The following is a 20,670-nucleotide window of genomic DNA, read 5'->3' on the forward strand; positions in this document are numbered from 1 at the left end:
GTTTGAGCATAAAAACTCCATTTTCACCGCAAAGAAAAAACAACCATGCAGTTATGGTATTCGGGGCGTCGTTCACTTGTAAAAAAAATACAACAATTGCAGTGAATATTTTATGGTTGAGAGCATCACTCGATTCTGATGTTGAACTTTCGCTAAATTACGGTTTAACCTAAACAACTTTCCGTTCTCCACAAGTTTCGACAAAAATTCAATCTCAAGAGGCGACTAATTTTATCTGGCTCAGTGCAAGCACCAGAGTACAGACTCAATTTATAATTTTTTTATTGATTTTTCTGAGCGTTTTTTAATTTTACTCCTCATCAATGCCACAGCCATTCGGCATCTCCGTCACACCCCACAGGGGTTGTCCTATTGACTCCGCGACGGTAGGAAACACGAACGAAACAATACATAATTTATTTTATCGGTTTTTGTTTCTTATTGTCAGTACAACTGAACACAACTCACCTCTGATAATTTTTTTTACATTTTCGTTCTGAGATTAATCTCACTGAATAGAAAAAGTACACAGCCGCTATCGATTACCTGATGCTGCGATACTTTACGGTATTTTTAAAATAATTTATTTTATAATAATAAATAATTCATTTTATTTGTTTACAATGCACAGTCCTTTTCGTTAGCAAAGGCCAATCTGCTGCATCTGGAAGCATTTTGCAATATCTAAAATTTCCACAGCTCATGATTTATGAACTGTTGGCGACTCCATTGATTCACTTGAACTAGAAATTTACCTGGAAATTTGAACAATTCCTGCAACATGAGCAATATCTACTCGTTAATTTTGTTTATAATTGTTTATAATAGTATTGATAAGATTACCATATCGAAATTTTAGTAATAAGAATTTTCTTTGAACCTTGAATAGCGTCTGAACGAAACCGAGAGCCCCTATTACACCCTCAACATGCCGTAGCTAATGATCATTGCTGGTTATAATTCAAGATTTAAATGTAATTGAACGAAAGAGATAACATATAACTGAAAAAAAAAATCATACAATGCAAAACTGGAATCCATGGCAGTTACCGACTGCCACTACTGTTACCGGGTCGATGCCACAGACACCGGCAGGGCCCGGTTATCCTGCTCCCGGGGCTGATCCCATGGCAACAATGCAGGCATACATGCAATATTATAATCAGCCAGTAAGTGTTAAATTCTAACGATTTTATTCATAAGGCATTGAAGATTTTCCGGTTTTTTTAAAACAAAGAATGAATTTTAAAGATATTCCTGAGGAAATTTTTGTTGTATTAACATGAGATGAAAAATGATAGGCACCGAGTGGATATACCCCTGAGCAATGGTCAGCTGCTCAACAGCAAAATTGGGCCCAATGGCAGCAGTGGCAACAACAGTATCAACAGTGGCAGGCTCAGTATGGAGCTAAGGTACGGAAAATGGAGCCGCACCCGTACTTTTCGTCAAGTTTTCTTTGGTCCTGTAGATTTTGGTCCAGTTACTAGTCGTCCATTGGTATTGTCTATTCCTCCACCTTTTTGTCGTCCATTTTTTTGTCTAATTTATCATGTTTGAAGAAATTTAACAGCAAAACTGAGCGAATTCGATAGAAAATTCTATTGGGATTCTATTAAAATTCTATGGAATTCTCGTTAAAATTTTTTTTTTTCGGTGATTCTAGGAGAGATATCTGATGGAAAAAAGTCAATAGATTTCGATTTTTCGATATGAATATTCTCATCAATTTTTAAAAAATAAGATACTTGGGCATGAATTTGCCAAGTTTTTTTCACTCGGATTCTGTTATGGAAAGGAAAACAAAATATAGCGGAAAAAACTTAGAAAATCCGTGTCCAATAATTTTGATAGAAAAAATCTCAAGAGAAAAATTCAAATAGAAAAATTCAAATCTATTGAATTTTTCCTATTAAATCTCTAATAGAATCTGCGAAAAAACTGTTTTAACGAGAATTCCCTGGAATTTTAATGGAATTCCCATAAAATTTCTTGAGAATTTCATCAGAATTTTCTAGCGAATTCGATCAGTTTTTCAATTTAATTTCTTCATATGTAGTGGGTCTACCATCGTTCTGTTCGAGTGAACTTGCGTGATTTTTAAATATATTTTTTACCCACAAGTTGAGGGCCTGAATAAACACATGAAAAAATTTCATAGAAAAATCTAACGAATTCGCTAGACAATTATGTTGAATTTCTCTGGAACTCTATTAGATTTTGGCCGATTTTATTGAAATGTTCAATGGAAAATATTCTACAGAAAAAAATCAATAGAATTCGATTTTTCTACAGTAGCTGTGTACAATAAAAAGAACACCTCAATGTTTTCGACTTTTACAGAACACGCGAGAATTTTCTTAATTTCTTTGGAAAATCCTCAAATTTCTCTCAGATTTCTCGGGTGTTCTAGAAAAGTCGAAAACAGGGAGGTATTTTTTTTTATTGCAGGGATTCGACAAAATCTGAGTATTCAATTTTCTCAGAATAAGAATAAACAATTTTTTTTTTAGAAAACGGAGAATATTATTGAATTTTCTAGGAAACCCGAAAATATCCTCCAATTTTATAGAAAAGCTGACAATTCTCTCGAATTTTCTAGAAAAGCTGAGAATTCGCTCGAATTTTCTAAAAAATCAGAGATTTTTCTAGAAAATTTAAGACTTTTTTTCGAATTCTCTGTAAAACCAAACGATTTTTTCGAACTTGCTATAAAACCCGAGAATATCCCCAAACATTGTAAAAATCTAAAAAATGTTCTCGAAAACTCGAGAACATTCTAGAGTTTTTCAAGAAGTTCCGGAATGTTTTAGAAAGCTGTAGAATTTTCCGTGAATGCACTGTAGTGCAATAATATATCGCCTAAAACCGATTAGGGATCCTATAATAGGGAAACTATAATAGTAAAAATACAATTGAAATCCATTTCAGTAGTATTTGCGTGAATCGCAGGGAAAGAATTGGCAACAGATTTATTATATTTAAGATAACTTATTTTATTGCGATATTTTCTATAGAATTTCCTCGCCTCAGAATTTCCAAGTGTTTGCGTTAGATTTTCTTGATGAAAAGAACAAAAAAAACATGAAAAATTGGAGCCGAGGAGTTTCCGTTTATTTTGCCATTGTCAGACATTTATAATAGTGGAAGAAGTACCTTTTGGACAAAAATCTATTGGATGAGTGGTTTCTGGACCAAAAATACCAGCTCCAATGGAACCAACACGGGTGGAACTATTTCACATAACGGGATAATGCTGAAACCAAAAAGAATGAATTTTTTTCCAGTATCAGGACGCGATGAAGCAGATGTCAACAGGCGTTGGTGGAATTCCATCAGTGATTCAGCCTCCTCCACTTCCCAAGGAGAATACAAACACGAAACCCCCTTTGCCACCGGATACCGTGAACGCGTACAATTTCTCAAATAACGGGTCTCTACCACCTCACCAGAACAATTTACCCCTTTTCCCAGCGAAAAATTCCGCGAATCCTCCGTTACCCCTCGGTCCACCACCTCCATTGCCTGCCAATTCTAATGAAGTAACCTCGGGAAATAAGAGAAGCGCCAATACTGACATCGTAACAGATAGTGCTAAAAAATTGAAAAACGAAGAAGATGAACTCACTGAAGCTGAAAGAACATTTGACGCGCAATTTAAACAGTGGGAAGAACAATTTAATAAGTGGAAACAACAGAATGCTAATCATCCGGATAAGGTACGTTAATCTAAATTTTTTGCCATGGAATTATAAACTACATACTCAGATTTTAAGTTGAGATTTTATTTTAGCCCAAGTTCCTGCGACTTGGGTGATCCTTTCGTTTGTCTAGCACTCCAAGATTTTTCTGGTCACTTGCAAAAAGCATTTCATTCGGTGCAACAGACCATGCAAAAAATTTGGTTACCTAATAAACAGGAAAAAAAAGCGGTTGTAATTTCTTTTAGGCCCAGTACAAGCAGTACGAAGCAAAGTGGACAGCATGGCGGGAGAAGTTGATCGAGCGTCGTGATCAAATGCGGAAGAAGCGAGAAGCGCAAAAGGCGAAGATAGAGGCAGAGAAGAAGAAGAACATGCCGGGTGGTGACAAGATACTAAATATCCTGTCCAGCACTGAGAATCAGGGCTTGCTGAACAACCTCTTGGGGATTGGAAAGACTCTTGGACTAACAGGTAAAGAACAATCAGAAGAACAATCATCTCAAGCTCCAATGCCAGCAGCTGGATCAGCACCTGTAACACTAGCGCCGAATGCGATGCAAGGGCAGACAGCACCTTTACCCGCCATGGCACCAGACATGACTCAGAATCCCTGGACAGCGCAACAGTGGCCAGGACAGTACAATATGGGCAATATGCCCATGCCAGGATTTGCAAACTTTGCACAACCTCCGCCTATGCTGCCTTTGAATAATCCGCCACCGATGCCATCAGCCATGCCAGGATTTAATCAACCTAATTCAGTAAATCCGGATAATAACTTCTCGCAGCCGCCCCCAGGATTCAACACAGGCTTCTCTGGGATGAACTCCCAGATGAATCAGAGTAATGCTCGGGATGGAAGTGGACAAGGCAGGCGTGAAGATGGACCTCTGAACATGCCCTTCAAGCGAGACTCGTACGATCAAAATCAGCAGAATAGATTCAATGATCGTGGACCCAATGATCGTGGACCTAATGATCGAGGACCTAACGATCGAGGACCCAACGATCGAGGACCCAATGATCAATTTCGAGGACATGATCAGTTCGATCGTGATGGGCCGAGGGGTATGAATTCAGGGGGAATGAATCAAGGCGATGGCCGTGGGGATTTCCCGAATGATCGCTTTGGCAGAGACGGACGGGACTTTGGCTCTGGTGGACGAAACGATTTTCGACCGGATTCCTTTGCTCCTAAAGACCGATTCAATGACAGAGGCTTCGGTGATAATCGCTTCGATGATGATCAGAAATCGAAGGATCAAGATCGATTTGGCCTCAATAGAGGTCCCTTCGGCTCGAACTTCGATCGTGGATCTCAGGATCGATTCGGGGGCGATGGTCGTTTTAATAGTGGGAATGATCGATTCAACAGCGGGAATAATCGTTTTAATGACAACAAAGATCGATTTGGAGGGGATAGATCGATGTCTGATGATCGATCGATGCCTGGTGATCGATTCGGTTCCAATATGAATCGATTTGATTCATCGGATGGGAATGATCGGAGGGATAATTTTGGGTCTAACTCACGGAATTTTGGGAAAAATGATCGATTCGATGCACCTCTAGAGATGTCACCAGAGCTGAAAGCCCTTCTGGAAAAGAGACGAACAGCACAGAATGTGTTTAAACCGTCTGGTACTTTTTTGAGCTCCGAGAAGAGTGTAAGTACCTTTGGATCATTGGGCGAGAGCTTTAGGAAAATCACCGGCGATGCACCATTCCTACCGAGGGATCGGTCAGGAGATCATGGTCGGATGTCTCCTCATGGCCCTTCATCTAGACCTGGACCGTTCAGCGGAGGACCTAATAGTGGGCCAGATCATGGTCTTTTACCAAGACCTGGGCCGTTCGGCGGAGGACCTAGTAGTGGACTGGACCTTGGCCCTCCATCTAGATCTGGCCCATTCGGCGGAGGACCCAATAGTGGACCTGACCATGGGCCTTCAACTAGATCTGGACCATTCGGCGGAGGACCCAATAGCGGACCAGATCATGGTCCCTCTAGACCTGGGCCGTTCGGCGGAGGACCGAACAGTGGACCAGATCATGGTCCTTCATCTAGACCGGGCCTATTCGGCGCAGGACCCAATAGTGGACCAGACCACGGTCCTTCATCTAGACCGGGGCTGTTCGGCGCAGGACCCAATAGTGGACCAGACCATGGTCCTTCATCTAGACCGGGTCTGTTCGGCGCAGGACCCAATAGTGGACCAGATCATGGCCCTTCATCTCGACCGGGCCTGTTCGGCGCAGGACCCAATAGTGGACCAGACCGTGGTCCTTCTAGACCTGGACCATTCAGCGGAGGACCCAATAGTGGACCAGATTATGGTCCTTCTAGACCTGGGCCATTCAGCGGAGGACCCAATAGTGGACAAGATCATGGTCCTTCATCTAGACCTGGGCCATTCGGAGGAGGACCCAATAGTGGACTAGATCATGCACCTCTAGAGATGTCACCAGAGCTGAAAGCCCTTTTGGAAAAGAGACGAACAGCACAGAATGTGTTTAAACCCTCTGATCCCTCATCTAGACCTGCGCCTTTTAGTGGAGGACCCAAGAGTGGACCGGACCAGATTTCTTCATCTAGACCCCCATTTTCTGGAGGACCCAATATTGGACCAGATAACAGCTCTTCGTCTAGACCACCACTACTCAGCGGAGGACCCAATAGCGGACCGGATAACAATTCTTCGTCTAGACCACCACTATTCAGCGGAGGACCAAGTAGCGGACCGGATAACAGCTCTTCGTCTAGACCACCACTATTCAGCGGAGGACCCAATAGCGGACCGGATAACAGTTCTTCGTCTAGACCACCACTATTCAGCGGAGGACTCGATAGCGGACCAGATAACAAGTTCCGAGATGATTCCCGTTCTCGAGGTGGAGACACTTTCCGACCTCGCGCTGGAGACTTCGATTCGCGAGATATGGGACCCCGTCCGGGAGACTTCGATTCACGAGAAATGGGACCCCCTCCAGGAGATCTTGGACCACGAGGAGGTAATCTTGGAGCTCGAGGAGAACCCCCAGCACCGTTGGATGCGTCTCCGCAGAAAGTACCACCCCTGGAAGTACCTCCTTGGATAGACCCAAATATGATGGAAAGCCCCATGGAGTCAACTGATGGGAACAGGGACGTGAACAAGACACCTGATGTTCCAAATCGCAATGATCCAGATGAAAAAGATGAACCTTTTGTGAATCCTAATGCAGAATCATCACCGATTCCAGAACCGCTGGTGAAAAAACCGGATGGACTGCCATTCATGGGAGAAAATGATCCAAAGCCTGAAGATTTGAACATGGAGCCTCCGCCAGAATTACCAGATTTGGGCCCGGTGAAACAAACCAATCAAATAGCTAATGACGTACCATCAGAGTCAAAATCGTCTGGCAATTCTTTCGATCGTCCTGGGAACTTTTTCAATGGGCCTTTTGGCGGTCCAGGTGGTTCCGGAAATCGAGGAATGAGCGGACAAGGAGGGCCTCAAGGCCCTGATGGACCAGGTGGTTCCGGAAATCGAGGAATGAGCGGACAAGGAGGGCCTCAAGGCCCTGATGGGCCAGGTCGTTTCGGAAATCGAGGAATGAGCGGACAAGGAGGGCCTCAAGGACCTGATGGGCCCGGTCCTTTCGGAAATCGAGGAATGAGCGGACAAGGAGGGTCTCAAGGACCTGATGGACTCGGTCCTTTCGGAAATCGAGGAATGAGCGGACAAGGAGGGCCTCAAGGACCTGATGGACCAGGTCCTTTCGGAAATCGAGGAATAAGCGGACAAGGAGGGCCTCAAGGACCTAATGGACCAGGTCCTTTCGGAAATCGAGGAATGAGCGGACAAGGAGGGCCTCAAGGACCTGATGGGCCCGGTCCTTTCGGAAATCGAGGACTGAGCGGACAAGGAGGGCCTCAAGGATCTGATGGGCCAGGACCTTTCGGAAATCGAGGAATGAGTGGACCAGGAGGGCCTCAAGGACCTGATGGACCAGGTCCTTTCGGAAATCGAGGAATGAGCGGACAAGGAGGGCCTCAAGGACCTGATGGGCCAGGTCCTTTCGGAAATCGAGGAATGAGCGGACAAGGAGGGCCTCAAGGACCTGATGGGGCAGGTCCTTTTGGAAATCGAGGAATGAGCGGACAAGGTGGGCCTCAAGGACCTGATGGACCAGGTCCTTTCGGAAATCGAGGAATGGGCGGACAAGGAGGGCCTCAAGGACCTGATGGACCAGGTCTTTTCGGAAATCGAGGAATGAGCGGACAAGGAGGACCTCAAGGACCCGATGGGCCCCTTCGAGGACCCAATGAACCTCCTTTTGGTATGAGAAATATGGGTGATCCGAAATTTTCTCCGCGGATTCCTCATGACGGTCCTTTCGCCCCGCGACCAAATCCAGGGACATTTGGGCCTGGCGGTATGGACGACCGTTTCCGTAACGATTCTGGAGATTTTGGTCCTCGTTCTTCCAATTTGCCATTTGGGCCTAGAGACAATGATAGTTTTGGCCCTCGTAATGCAAATGCACCATTTGCCCCGAGGGGACACGACGATCTCGGCGGTCGCGGACCCAATTCACAATCTGGTCCCAGGGATTTGGATAATTTTGGCCCTCGCGGGCCTCAACCATTTGGACCAAGAGATCGCGAAGTTTTTGGTCCGCGCGGACCAAATTCCCAATTCGGCCCTCGAGATGATGATTTCGGTCCTCGTAACTTACCATTCGGTCCTCGAGACGGTGACAACTTTGGCCCCCGAGGGGGTAATAATTCATTCCGGCCCGGTGACACTGACAGTTTCGCCCCGCGTGGGCCTAATATGGGTCCCAGGCCTCGGGATCTTGATAATTTTGGGCCTCGCGGACAAAATGATATGCGTGATCGGCCATTCGGGTCGGACAACTTTATGCCTCGACCTTTCGAGGCTTTCGGGCCTCCTAGAGGAGGACCTGATTCGAAGTTTGGACCAGGTGACAATGGCCCTCGAGGACCAATGTCATCAATAAATATGGATGGACCAATGAACCAGCCAAGAGGAAATATGCTGGGTGGGATAGATCGTGACAGACCTTTTGATCGGTTCCGAGATGGGATGAACCAACCGTTCGACAAACCTATGGACGACTTGAGGCCACCTATCGGAGGATCTATGCTGAATCCCAGGGATTCGGATAGACGACCCAACTTGACAAGATCGGAAATGGATCGTGAACCTCAAGACCCGAAGGGCCCTCTGAACAGAGATGACAAACCGTTCAATCGACCTGACGACATACCATCATCAGGGCGACCAGCACCTCTCGGACCCGTGCAAAAAGGCTTCGACGAATCTGCAACAGACGGTGCTCGCAATTCCTTTTCACGTCGCATGGAGCCGATTCAACCGGGTAATCGTAGTGAAGGTCCCATCCGCGAATTTTGCGCGGAGAAGCAGTTCAATTATAATCATGGTGGCGGTGTCCCTGATCAGGTGTTTAATGACTATGTACCATCAAAGGTTATTGATTACGGCCACATCAGGCGACCCGTGCAACAAGATTACGCGACACCCGCGCAATGCTTTGATTATTCACACGGTAAGTTTAAGCTGAGAGCACCGGATCACGAGATTTTCCCGAAATTGGATTTCAAGCACTGGGTGGAGAATGATCATAATCTTCGCGAGTACGATGAGGGAATGAGGGCCTACGAATCGCGGAAAAGACATGCACGGATGTTGAGGCAGAATGAATCAAGAATGATGGAGCCGAGAATGGATGATCGGTGGAAACGTGAGGATCACAGGGAGTTTGGAGGTGGCCGCTATTCATCGTGGGATAAACCTGATTTGGGAAGGAGTGCTGGTCCAAGAGGCCCCGATTATAAGGACCACCGTGACTATGATGACTATATGGACAAGAGAGACTCTTGGGATAAACGAGGTCGAGGAAGATCTTGGGAAAGAGACGTGGAGCATCGTCGCGAAGATCGAAATCGTAGAAGCGTTAGCAAAGGTAATTTCTACGATGCATTCCTGCTTCCTTTGAATTCTACGAGAGTAGCTCACACTTTTGTATTGATGAATTCAATCATTTGAGAATATTAATTTCATTCTGTTTATTTTTTTTCCATACTTCTAACAGACAGGACACGTGAAAAATACGAGAGATCTCGAATGGATATCGATTCTGAATTTAACAATGATGATGAAAGGTAATAAGATATAAAAATGACATTTGTTTCAGAGTTTCATATTTTTAGTCTTCCTCATTTTTTACTGATTTTATTATTCACTGATGTCGTAAAATTCCGATTTTTACGCATCATAATTTTTATCAAGTTGTAAAATTTTGTGGAGCTGAAAAAAAATTATAATAATGAAAAATCGTTTCAAGAATTGAGCATCATGAAACTCTCTGAATGAATGTGTATCGGTTTTACTAGATCTAAAGGAAATGTAAGCCGGCACGAGAACACAACAAAGACTTCCAAAGAATCGTCTCCTCCGAAGGATGCCAGGTATGAATTAATTGTTAAATTTTTCCCAACAGTTGAAAGAATTTTTCCATGAAAATGGATTTTAAAGAAACAAATACCAGCATTTCTATATTGTTGAAGCAGTATTTCTGATTTCAACACATGAAATTCTTTTTTCAAAGCATATTTTTAGTTGGGAATGACTGTAAAAATTAGTCGACACCGTCAAATCATTGCAGCGCGTTGCGCGCAAAGTCGGTATCAAACAAGCTACTAATTCTTACGGCAATTCTTAAACTTTTGAATAGTAACATATCTCAAGACGAAATTTTCTTGCGATATATCTGCTTTGAAATACCACGATGTACGAAAAACATCGTACTCTTCCATTATTATCACTTTCAATTCCTCGTGTGATTGGGAATTAGTTAAGATATTTTCAACGTCTCATAAATTACGCATTACTTATTTCTGTTTCAACTTTTTTTCCGTCGAGCTATCTGAGATCCACTCGATTCTCGAGACAGTGGCATTGTCGAATGATATCAATATTCGATGTTTGTAAAATCTCAAACTGAAACCTTTTTTCACCGTGCGTCACATCGCACGCATTTACTTATTCAATGCGAGCGACAGTACAATAGTTCGCGACAAGTTTTACGGAAGATTTGATGCATTTTAAGCATCCTAATTTATTAAGATTCGTGTGAAGCATAGTCCAAGGCTATATAAAGGTATAATATTCATAGATTGACAATTTTGTTGCAGCCAATCAGCTGACAAACAAGATGACAGTCCACCGAAGACATTGGAGCTGGGGAAGTCACCGAATTATACTATGGTGGATGAGTTATTGTGCTGTCCGGGGCGGCAAACTCGACCACCTAAGATTGCAATCATCCTCAGGGGGCCACCTGGCAGTGGGAAATCATTTGCGGCAAAACTCATCAAGGTTAGTGGCATTTGGTCATTCCTCCTTTTCTCACTTCTAGATTCCAGTGTACGGGTCGGGCCAGATTTTTATTTCTATCGATTGTTTGCGATTTTGTCTTCAAAAAGTTTGACCCTTGGGGATTCAAATGTCTCAGTGCTAATCACCCTCTGGAAATTCATATATTATGAACCCGTCGTGAATTTCACGCTGCGTCAAAGTCATTTGGTTTCTAAGCGCAATATGACCTAAAAAATCAGAGTCAACGTAATAAATTCATATCTCCATTCATATCTGAAATTGATTGAAATCGATTGGCTATTCAACACCATTATTCCTCCGTCTTAAATGGGAAAGGGGAGATTATGTCTCCATCGGGCAATAACGTGTCATTGGCTGCTCTTTTTTCTTAATAACTCGTCCACAAAGCGTGGGAGACAAAAATTTCATTAGATTTTTGGTCTCCAAATACTTCCTCCCCCCCCGCAGCTACCCTTAGGATAGGTCAGATTCGTTTTGACACTCCCGATATATACCTGCCTTCTAAAAATTTTGAAAACAACTGTACTTGCGCCAAACTTGCAATAATACCTAAAAAAATGTCGATCTGCAAAAATTCACATGGTTGCGTACTTGTTCTTTTCCTCCTTCTCAATCACCTTCATGTACGATCGTCTCTTTCTTTCTAATTATTCCATCATTCTTCGTTCTTGTTTAGGGAACATGTCAGTTCTATTGTAACATTGCATTATTTTTCTTGTCGCCCCAATTTATTTAATAAACTCTGTTTCTTTATTATTAAACGGGCTCATACTTTACAATATATTATCCTCATCCATGCTACATTAGGACAAAGAATTGGAGCAGGGTGGATCGGCGCCTCGGATTCTCAGTCTAGATGATTATTTCCTTGTTGAGAAGGATGTGGAAACTACAGATGATAATGGAAAGAAGGTGATAAATAAGGTACATTTATTCTTCCTCAGTCATAATTACCTTAATCGGCTGAATATACTTGCATTATTGATTAAAATACTATTGGATCTCATAGGAAATGGTGTATGAATATGAGGAAGCCATGGAGCCTAGCTATGTGGCGTCGCTAGTCAAGGCTTTCAAGAAGAATATCACCGACGGTTTCTTCAATTTCATCGTTCTTGATGCCATTAATGAAAAAATATCGGATTATGAAGAGCTGTGGAGTTTTGCCAAGACAAAAGGATTCAAGGTAAGACGTCAGGGTCTCAGCGATTGCTCTCCTTTGTTTTTTACGGTAATTCATATGCTCATTTATGATTTGGGTCAATTTTAAGGTGTTCGTCGTTGAAATGGACATGGATGTTGCTATCTGCTTGAAACGTAACATTCACAACCGCACGGAGGATGAGATAAACAGGATTATCGACTACTTCGAGCCAACACCTAGTTATCATCAGAAATTGGATGTTTCCTCGCTTTTACAGGAGGACGTAATTGAAGAGGTATATTCAGTAATCACTAACTTTTGTTGAATCCTGTATGCAGTTGAATCAGACATTCTCATTGTCTTAACCACCTATTAGTTTCCCTCATACCTTATTTCGGGATAAATTTTAGGTTCAGATGGAAGAAGCCCAATCGTTGAAAAAGCAAGGGGAGGGAAACGATGACAGTCAGGATAGTCAAGAGGATGGCACGACTTCCACGGTGAGGGTCAGAAATATAACCCTCTCCTCCATAACCCAGGCCAGTTCAGCTGGTTCTTGACGTACACCCTTAAATATTATAGACATTTTCTGAACAAACTTATCAATTATGTTTCTATATTTCAGGGCGTTAGCAAATGGGAGAAAATGGAGGCAGAGGACAAACTGGGTATGTACATTGTTATCAGAAACATCAGTAGTAATTTTTTTCTTTATAATTTTTGTCAGGCGGGATTTGAACTCACAACCTTCAGATTACTGAGCTTGATGCTCTTACCAATTGAGATTATCACGATAATAGTCGGTTTTGTGGTCCAGGGTGGGTAAATTCCTTAATGGAATTGCATCGTAAACACATCGGCGTTTCTGCCCAAATGTAGGTTCTCCTTGGGGCTAGTTCATTTTTTTTAAGAACCCATCAACAGAAATTACAGATCCCTAGAAGCATCTGTAAAAAATTACTCAAGGGGAAAACCTTTTGAGGAACGACGAAATCAGACGATTAACCCTAGGGTCTTTATCGAATTCGGAATATTTTTATAGAATTTTTCACGATAATAGTCGGTCGTGTGGTCTCTAGGATGAATAAACACCTCAATAAAATTAAATCATAAACATACCGTAGATTTTCTGGAGAAAGAATAGATCAGATGATTAACCCCTAGGGTCTTAAATTAATTCTACATAAATTCCAGATCGACTGGACGGTTTAACACGCAAGAATGATGGAAAACCTCAAACAATGGAAGACTTCCTACAAGTCCCAGATTATTACAATATGGAAGATAACTCTGGAAAGAAACGGGTAAGTGATTGTCCCATAGATCACCTGTTTCCAGCTTAATATCAATTGATGAACATAAAAAAATGTTAAAAAATGTTTATCGTAGGTTAGGTGGGCTGATTTGGAGGAGCAAAAGGAGCAGGAAAAAATGCGAGCTGTGGGATTTGTGGTGGGCCAGACAAATTGGAACAGAATGATGGATCCTACTAAGGGTGGCAGTGCACTCACACGTACCAAGTACATATGACCACATTTTAAAAATTCTCCATGGCATTAGACCACAGTTGCAAGCTTTGCAATTTAATTATTTCTGATAAATTACCGCAGACTTAGGCTTTGTTTGGGTTATTTTTTTATGTATTAATGGTATACATATTTTATAAATTTTTTTTCATTCATTGCGTAATACTCTGACCTATTCAGAGTATTTTTACGGAATGAATTGAATCATTATGGCAATGCTGGAATTTTCATACCTCGTACGCATGGAGTTGGCATCCTTGGCTTTAGCAATACTTCAGTGTTCATTGTTCATTTACATACATCAAATCAATGTACATAAGTATTTAATCCATTCATTCCAGGTTTTTCAAGTTGTCTTAATGAATTAAAATGGGAATACCCTGATTGCTGAAAGACGTGTATCGATAAGAAATGATAATTAAGATGATGCGTAGAAATTAGACCTTTAACTCTGGTCACATTTTGCAACTCAATACTTAGTCTAAGTTAATCGACGATTTGTCTCTGAAATGTATGTATCACAAATAAATGTTCAATTAAGTGCAGTGGAAGAAATGAGGTACCAATTCATCTGAGAAAAAGAATCATATGGGTGTATTTATGTATTGAAAATAATTTTAAAAGTTTTAGTGAAGTTTTTCATTAAGTCATGAAGATAACAGTCACTGTTATTCAGGCAGTGCGAAGTTGATGCTCCCTTTTTTACAAGTATACTCAGACGGACAGCGTTTTAATTCTCCATATTCAATTGCCTTGCGGAATTCTGCTATTTTTTTCTCGTATTTATTGTCGACGGGTGATGCCCTAAAATTGAACGGAAATCACATAAAGAACCTACAGTTTTTATACTGAAATTTTTCTTTTAGTGGAAAAAAAAAATTACTGTGGAATGATTTTCATAGCCTCCACAATCATGTCAATAGTTGCGAGATACTCTCTTGCAGTTTCTGGCACTTCACACGCCGCGCGATACAAACAATTGTCCCCAATCAAGTAGCCAAGGGCCAATGTCATTTCCTCCGCTGATACAAGATTTTCTGCTTGATTGTGGAGATTTAAAATATCAAGTATTAGATGTTTCACAGAATGATGTGTCTCAAATCTTTACCTTCGCCGAATTTTCGACCTCTGTAGCGATCAGAATTTCCAATATATGTTGCACCGAGTGCGGCTGCTTTCAGCAGTAGTAGTAAAAGAACAGCTGACAAATTCAAATTGACGATCTGAAAGAATAATTGAAGGGCAAATCATTGTTGCAAGTGAAGACTCTTGAGACCATGCTCACGTACCTGATTGCTCCGTGATTTTTTAAATAACTCTTGTGTTATTTCACCGACAATGGATCCCGATTTTTCTTGATTTTCTTTCTCGAAAACAACATTTGCACCACTTTGCACTGACACGGAACTGATGATTATTCCAAAGATCGTAATGCTGGTGACGAACTTCATTCTAATTGTGTCAAAAATTAAGAAAAGGACGGACTTATAGTGTGAAGTAGCTGAATGAAGACTGCGTGTGTCGTGCTTTGGATGACGTTTATAAAGACAGTGGATTCGTCAAAGTGCATCGCAATATTAGTCATGTGTAACCACGTTGAAATTCTCCAGTCATCATGTTCTATTTTTCTCCATTGTTACAAGTGTCGCGTAATGATATATTGTTCAACTGTCAATTTGAGTATCTGACGGAAATAAAAGGTGAAAGCCTCGCACTTTTACTTTGCATAAAATAAATTACCAACAATCAGTGCATCGCAGCATGAAACCTACCATAAGTTAGATGAGAGCCATCATCATTAAGAAGAAGAGAAAAGTATGAGTTGACTTAATTACATGAGTCAAAAGTAAAAAAAAAAACTGCTGACGAAACTGTGTTTTAGGCGTGAAGGATTGAGCAACACTCGTGAATGGGTTATCTGATAATGATTGAAGTTTAAGTTCCACTTACTACGAGACTCGTGAGTTGTAGAATCTTTCCAAGTCGTAAGCGACGTCTGCTAAGAGCGCTTGGTCAGGCAGGTCCTCCGGGTTTCTCCGATGTAGTCGAACTGAACTGCGCTCCTCCACTGAGAGCATCAACAATCAATTTTTCCTCGAGACCTCCCAGGATTCTACCAGGGTACCTAGTTGATGAAAAATGTATGCGTGATTGCTCCCGACGAGCGCCCAGAAAAGTTAGGTGCGCGCTTCGCTGTTCAGCAAAGTAGAAAATAACACGTCTGCGACCCCTGTACCTGGAGTACTGTCTGGATTCTCGGAAAACCTCGGTAGAAGTGGAATTTTTCGATAACTTTTTCAACGAATCGGCGCCGTTTCCATTGAATAATTGATGGAAAATGGCCGTGAAAAGCTCGACAGCGTGCACCAATGATTACAGACTGTCGAGCTTTGTCTTTCTCCCCCTCTTGTGGTCAGGGTCACTGGTCTTTGATCCTATCCAAGGTCGATAAAACTTTAACCCTGAAGCTCCCCTTGTAGAAGGTGTCGTTGATCTCCGATCCCTACCACCTCTGAGGTCAGTGGGAGGGGACCGTGAAGGTCGCATCATTCATGCGCAGACGAATACCTGCACATGATAGGCTATAGCCTCCCCATCGGGTGGAGCTTTCGTACTGACAGGAGCGATGCTAGAGCTTGGGTCGTTATGCTACGCTCTAGTCTACTGACCTACCTACCCTTCACCCTATCCGAAATTCTTTCGTACTCGTTCCGAAATTTGGCGATGAGCTTTCCAGGGCTTTTTCCATAATCAATGAAATTCTCTAAAATAATTATTTCAGGATTTTTTTACGGCTAAGATAATCAGGTTCATACGTTTGCGGGTGATTGAGAGAGAACATTTGTTTTCGGAATTGATTGAATCTAGGATTTTTTGTGGATAAAATGCACTGTCTTTCGGAGAGTAATTTACAGGATAAGTTTTTTTCCCAAATGATAGTCTGTAAGGATTTTTCCATCGACAATACCTAGCAATACAATTATTTGTCGGCGACAGAAAAAACGTGGAGAGTATTATCAGTCTGCAACTGTCTAGACATCGAGACGCCTTTGCAGTAGAAATTTGATAAAATGTGTAGATAATGAGACTTCGGGGTTTCACAGTTTTCTGTACCCTCAGCGATGCTCTTGATTATGGGTTGCGGATTTTACAGCGTCTTGTCACCCTCAGTAGACGGTTCTGTATTCATAAAGTATGGGGACAGGGTACATTGGTCGCACCCCCTCACATTCCTGATTTTCTTTTTTTTTCTATTGGAGGAATTGAGGGTGGCTGTCTGTTCTGCTGACGAATGCGATGAGCAGGAAAGCCTGAGGGTGGGACGTGATTGTCGAGGTAGGGATGACGCGAACGCGTGCGCTCATCATCCTTTACTTTGCATTCTACTTTAGTGGTTCTAGTCGATGATATGGCCTACTGACCAGATATCAATCGATCTCCGATAACAGTTTTACATCAATCCATGAACATTCAAATTTTTCGTGATATCAGTCGATTTTCTAATCTTCTCACGGATAGAATAAGCAGAGATAAGTAGTTTTATTCATTAGGATATTCAATTAATATCATTTATTCTCCATTTTTACAACAATACAATGTATTGTACACAATTGACGGTTTTTCGCATACAAATTTGCGATTTTTTGTTTTTAGCTTCCCGATGAGAACTTATCGCAATTACTCCGAAAATCCATTTTCGATTTGTCATCAGATGTTGAGATTTCAAGATTTCACTATTGATTTCCGGCCATTTTCAATAACGTGTGTGTGTGTGTGTGTGTGTACGAATGTATGTCACAAAATTACGGTTTACACTTTCTCAAAAATGGATAATGCGATCGAATTGTCCAATGTTGCAATCGATGAGTCTTGACGTATCTTGGAGCTGATTAGGTTCTGGTCGACATCCATCGAGCTTTTTTTTCCAGTTTTTTAAGATGAAATAGCGAAAACAGCGTAATTTCTTATACGGAATAGATGAATCGGGAAGATTTTCGTGCAGTTTCAATGCGTCGCACTTCAACCCATCGGCATCAACGCTCCCACCTTCGGGAGCGAGCGTAGAATACGCTCAAGGGTAAAATAAGCAGAGATGAGTAGTTTTAATCATTAGAATTTTCAATTAATATCATTTATTCTCCATTTTTACAACAATAAAATGTATCGTACACAATTGATAATTTTTCGCATACAATTTTGCGATGTTCTCTGTTTTCAGCTTCCCGATAATAGAAATTATTGCAATCACTCCGAAAATCCATTTTAGACCTGTGATCAGATGTTGATATTTCAAGATTTCACCATTGATTTTCGACTATTTTCAAAAACATTTATGTGTGTTTGTGTGTGTACGAATGTATGTAACAAAATTTTGATTCACGCTTTCTTAAAAATGGATAATTTGATCGAATTGTTGAATAGTGCAGTCGATGGGTCTTGACGTAACTTAGACCTTAAGTTTTGGTCAACACATCCATCGAGCGATTTTCCAGTTTTTACGATGGATGAGTGGAAAAAAGCGTAATTTCTTATACGCAACAATATGTGTATATCAACCCATGTACTTACTTCCCACCCCACAAGTTATTTTTATGATTTGAAAATCATGTTATTTCATCATTCCTAAAAAAACATAAGATAGCAGTCCAGCTAGCCGATCAGCTTGCTGTGTAAGGTCGTGGCCATCAACCAGGTCTTCCTGAAGTGCTCTTCAAGACAATACGATGGGTAAGTCAACGATACAGATTGGATAACAAGGTAAGAATATTTATTATCTTTTCATCGAATTGCTGATTTCTATCAATAACTATCATTCGCGACCTTGAACCGCCAACAACATTGACAAGTAGCTCATAGACGTCTTCAATACCTGTGAAAAAAAATCTAATACATACCCCACGACGAATTTATAGAAGACCACTCACATTCAGGAAGAGATTGAATGATAATACTGAAAATTTGCCAGCCGTCAACTCCAATGGTCTGAGCTTGCTCAGACCTATCAGTATGAGTGAACGCGCCTCAAGATGCGGTAGTTTGTACCACTCACAATTGTACACCGCGTATCCTACTGATACACTCTGAAAATTGATATCTTCGTATTCATGACCACCACGTACTGCTATTATGAATTTTGGTAACCTGTGACACGAGAAATTCTCCCGCCCAACAGCAGAAGAAAAAGTGAACTGCTGTGGCGAAAACCACTGTCACTGCGAAGCCTACTTGAAAGAGGTTTAGTGTTCCCTGAGTAACGAGCTAGAGGAAAAATGTATATAAAATTTTGGAATCAAACAGCAGTAACTTGGAAGTAGTACCCGAATTATTCCATATCCTTGAAAGCAAAACATCAATGTGCATCCCAACAGCTGCAAGAGGAGAACGAAATTGAAAGACTCCTCGAGATCTCCAGCTAATCTGAAATAATGACCTGGACAATGATCTATTTCCGCATCTACTTTTCTACCAATACCTAACAAGCTTCTCGTGCTTTCGGACAATGTTTCTCAGCTTAGTTTGAAAGGTGACTTTATGAACATCGGTCTCATGCAAGTGTCGAAGTGATACCTGGAGTCCACCAAGCTGCCCGCACAAGTGAAGTACAAGCATCACGATGAAACTGTCAAAAATGAAATAGAAAAGTGCAGCATAGACGGAACTGTATAGCTGAAGGACGAAGGATACTGCGTAATTTATTCCGTTCGTTGTATCATATGGCAACCACACTATCCAGAAGAGATTTGTCACGAGACGAGGATCGGGATCCTGTATCTGCTGTGCTTCGAGATTGTACCATTTCTACAAAACCGTCGAATCATTAACTGAAAGTTTCCATGAGAAAAGTTTCATGGTAGATAGTAATCACCTGAACTACAATACCAATACTGTTTGCAGTGTAAGCCATTGACCCAGAGAAGATTGAAATTCTGCGACCAATGATCGCCATTTCCAGCATTACTTTCAAGCGTTCTCCGGAAAGAGGCACGGCCCAGTCACTCTCCATTGTTTCCAAGAATTCAGCTAATACTAGTCGTGCTGTTTTTTTATTTTATGTTCGTTAAATTCAAGCCGGGTCACTATACCTTCTCTGCGGTAATGTAAAGTTATCAGTTTGACAATGCCAATTATAAATGGCAAATAAGTTCCAAGGCATTGGATCAGAGCATCTATCTCATGTCGAAAAAAGAACGCTCCGACTAGTCGAGGTATAGTAATAACTACGAATATAACAAAAGCGTGTATCAAGGCACGATTTCTGCCAAAGTATGTCGTTTTTCTTCTCGGCCATAGCCCCATAATTTCTAGGGTGAATTTGTTCCAGCCACACGCATATCGAAAACCTAGGTACGGATGATCGTAATCACTCCAGATCACCGGAATCATATTGTCAGATATGAGTCTCCACTCACCTGGATTGATCCCCATCGATGTTTTTCTGCAAAAGGCCAAGGAAGTACTGACGATTTGTCTCTAAGGTTATCGATCGATTCGATATTCCCTCGCGGCGTTACGAATGCAGGCAAATTACCGATGATTACGCCGCAATTTTCGACTATTGTTTATTTAGTTTCTCAGTACGAGGTGAGAGTTTTGTATTACGACAGGAGAAACTCGTCTACAGTAAAGAAGCGACTTGAAGCAACGAAGAACCGCTTTCAGACGTATAAACAAAGAACCTCAGTAGTGCCATTGAAAAATTCTAATACAGGAGTGAACATTTTTGGGTACTATATTACGATACCTTAAGGTGATTTGTTGGATAAACTTTTCATAAAAAATTGATGATTGATATACACCGTGAATAATCGGCTAAACTTTTAGACCACTGCTTCATTCTAATTTAGTTCAATACGGCACATAAT

General features: G+C 41.6%; 3 protein-coding genes across 4 annotated transcripts; 1 reads left to right on the plus strand and 2 right to left on the minus strand.

Annotated features, from left to right (window-relative positions):
- Positions 1-1,022: 1,022 nt before the first annotated feature.
- LOC107046808 lies at positions 1,023-14,393 on the plus strand. Of its 2 annotated transcripts, XM_015269520.1 has the most exons (15): positions 1,023-1,169; positions 1,302-1,415; positions 3,288-3,719; positions 3,950-9,701; positions 9,831-9,900; positions 10,132-10,206; positions 10,933-11,116; positions 11,945-12,061; positions 12,147-12,323; positions 12,409-12,576; positions 12,692-12,781; positions 12,907-12,949; positions 13,476-13,585; positions 13,671-13,801; positions 14,149-14,393. In XM_015269520.1, the coding sequence occupies exons 1-15, from the start codon at positions 1,023-1,025 to the stop codon at positions 14,165-14,167; spliced, it is 7,629 nt and encodes a 2,542-aa protein (XP_015125006.1). In that variant the 3' UTR covers positions 14,168-14,393. The 2 variants fall into 2 exon arrangements, with proteins under 2 accessions (XP_015125006.1, XP_015125007.1); XM_015269521.1 differs by lacking the exon at positions 14,149-14,393 and having other exon boundaries at positions 13,676-13,768.
- Positions 14,394-14,475: 82 nt separating this feature from the next.
- Positions 14,476-15,258, minus strand: LOC107046797. The gene is made up of 4 exons (XM_015269506.1): positions 15,097-15,258; positions 14,916-15,030; positions 14,691-14,847; positions 14,476-14,611 (listed from the first exon to the last, which is right to left on the minus strand). The coding sequence occupies exons 1-4, from the start codon at positions 15,256-15,258 to the stop codon at positions 14,476-14,478; spliced, it is 570 nt and encodes a 189-aa protein (XP_015124992.1).
- Positions 15,259-18,617: 3,359 nt separating this feature from the next.
- Positions 18,618-20,191, minus strand: LOC114841654 (putative odorant receptor 85e). The gene is made up of 7 exons (XM_029126712.1): positions 19,891-20,191; positions 19,674-19,834; positions 19,281-19,606; positions 19,126-19,225; positions 18,950-19,066; positions 18,733-18,888; positions 18,618-18,677 (listed from the first exon to the last, which is right to left on the minus strand). The coding sequence occupies exons 1-7, from the start codon at positions 20,189-20,191 to the stop codon at positions 18,618-18,620; spliced, it is 1,221 nt and encodes a 406-aa protein (XP_028982545.1).
- Between the last annotated feature and the right edge of the window lie 479 nt (positions 20,192-20,670).

The sequence above is a fragment of the Diachasma alloeum genome, unplaced genomic scaffold (genome assembly GCF_001412515.2).
Source record: "Diachasma alloeum isolate Michigan unplaced genomic scaffold, Dall2.0 Dall_scaffold_02004, whole genome shotgun sequence".
NCBI classification, from domain to species: Eukaryota; Metazoa; Arthropoda; class Insecta; order Hymenoptera; family Braconidae; genus Diachasma; species Diachasma alloeum.

What these genes read in the sequence shown, in the direction of transcription:
- LOC107046797 (XM_015269506.1), bottom strand. Translation starts at nt 15,258, where the DNA reads ATGAAGTTCGTCACCAGCATTACGATCTTTGGAATAATCATCAGTTCC. An exon ending in AGGTCGAAAATTCGGCGAAG is followed by an intron (nt 14,848 to 14,915) that starts GTAAAGATTTGA and finishes TCCACAATCAAG; the next exon opens with CAGAAAATCTTGTATCAGCG. An exon ending in GCTATGAAAATCATTCCACA is followed by an intron (nt 14,612 to 14,690) that starts GTAATTTTTTTT and finishes GTTCAATTTTAG; the next exon opens with GGCATCACCCGTCGACAATA.
- LOC107046808 (XM_015269520.1), top strand. Translation starts at nt 1,023, where the DNA reads ATGCAAAACTGGAATCCATGGCAGTTACCGACTGCCACTACTGTTACC. An exon ending in ATGCTAATCATCCGGATAAG is followed by an intron (nt 3,720 to 3,949) that starts GTACGTTAATCT and finishes AATTTCTTTTAG; the next exon opens with GCCCAGTACAAGCAGTACGA. An exon ending in TCTCCTCCGAAGGATGCCAG is followed by an intron (nt 10,207 to 10,932) that starts GTATGAATTAAT and finishes ATTTTGTTGCAG; the next exon opens with CCAATCAGCTGACAAACAAG.
- LOC114841654 (XM_029126712.1), bottom strand. Translation starts at nt 20,191, where the DNA reads ATGATTCCGGTGATCTGGAGTGATTACGATCATCCGTACCTAGGTTTT. An exon ending in AAGCACGAGAAGCTTGTTAG is followed by an intron (nt 19,226 to 19,280) that starts GTATTGGTAGAA and finishes TCATTATTTCAG; the next exon opens with ATTAGCTGGAGATCTCGAGG. An exon ending in GAGAATTTCTCGTGTCACAG is followed by an intron (nt 18,889 to 18,949) that starts GTTACCAAAATT and finishes ATCAATTTTCAG; the next exon opens with AGTGTATCAGTAGGATACGC.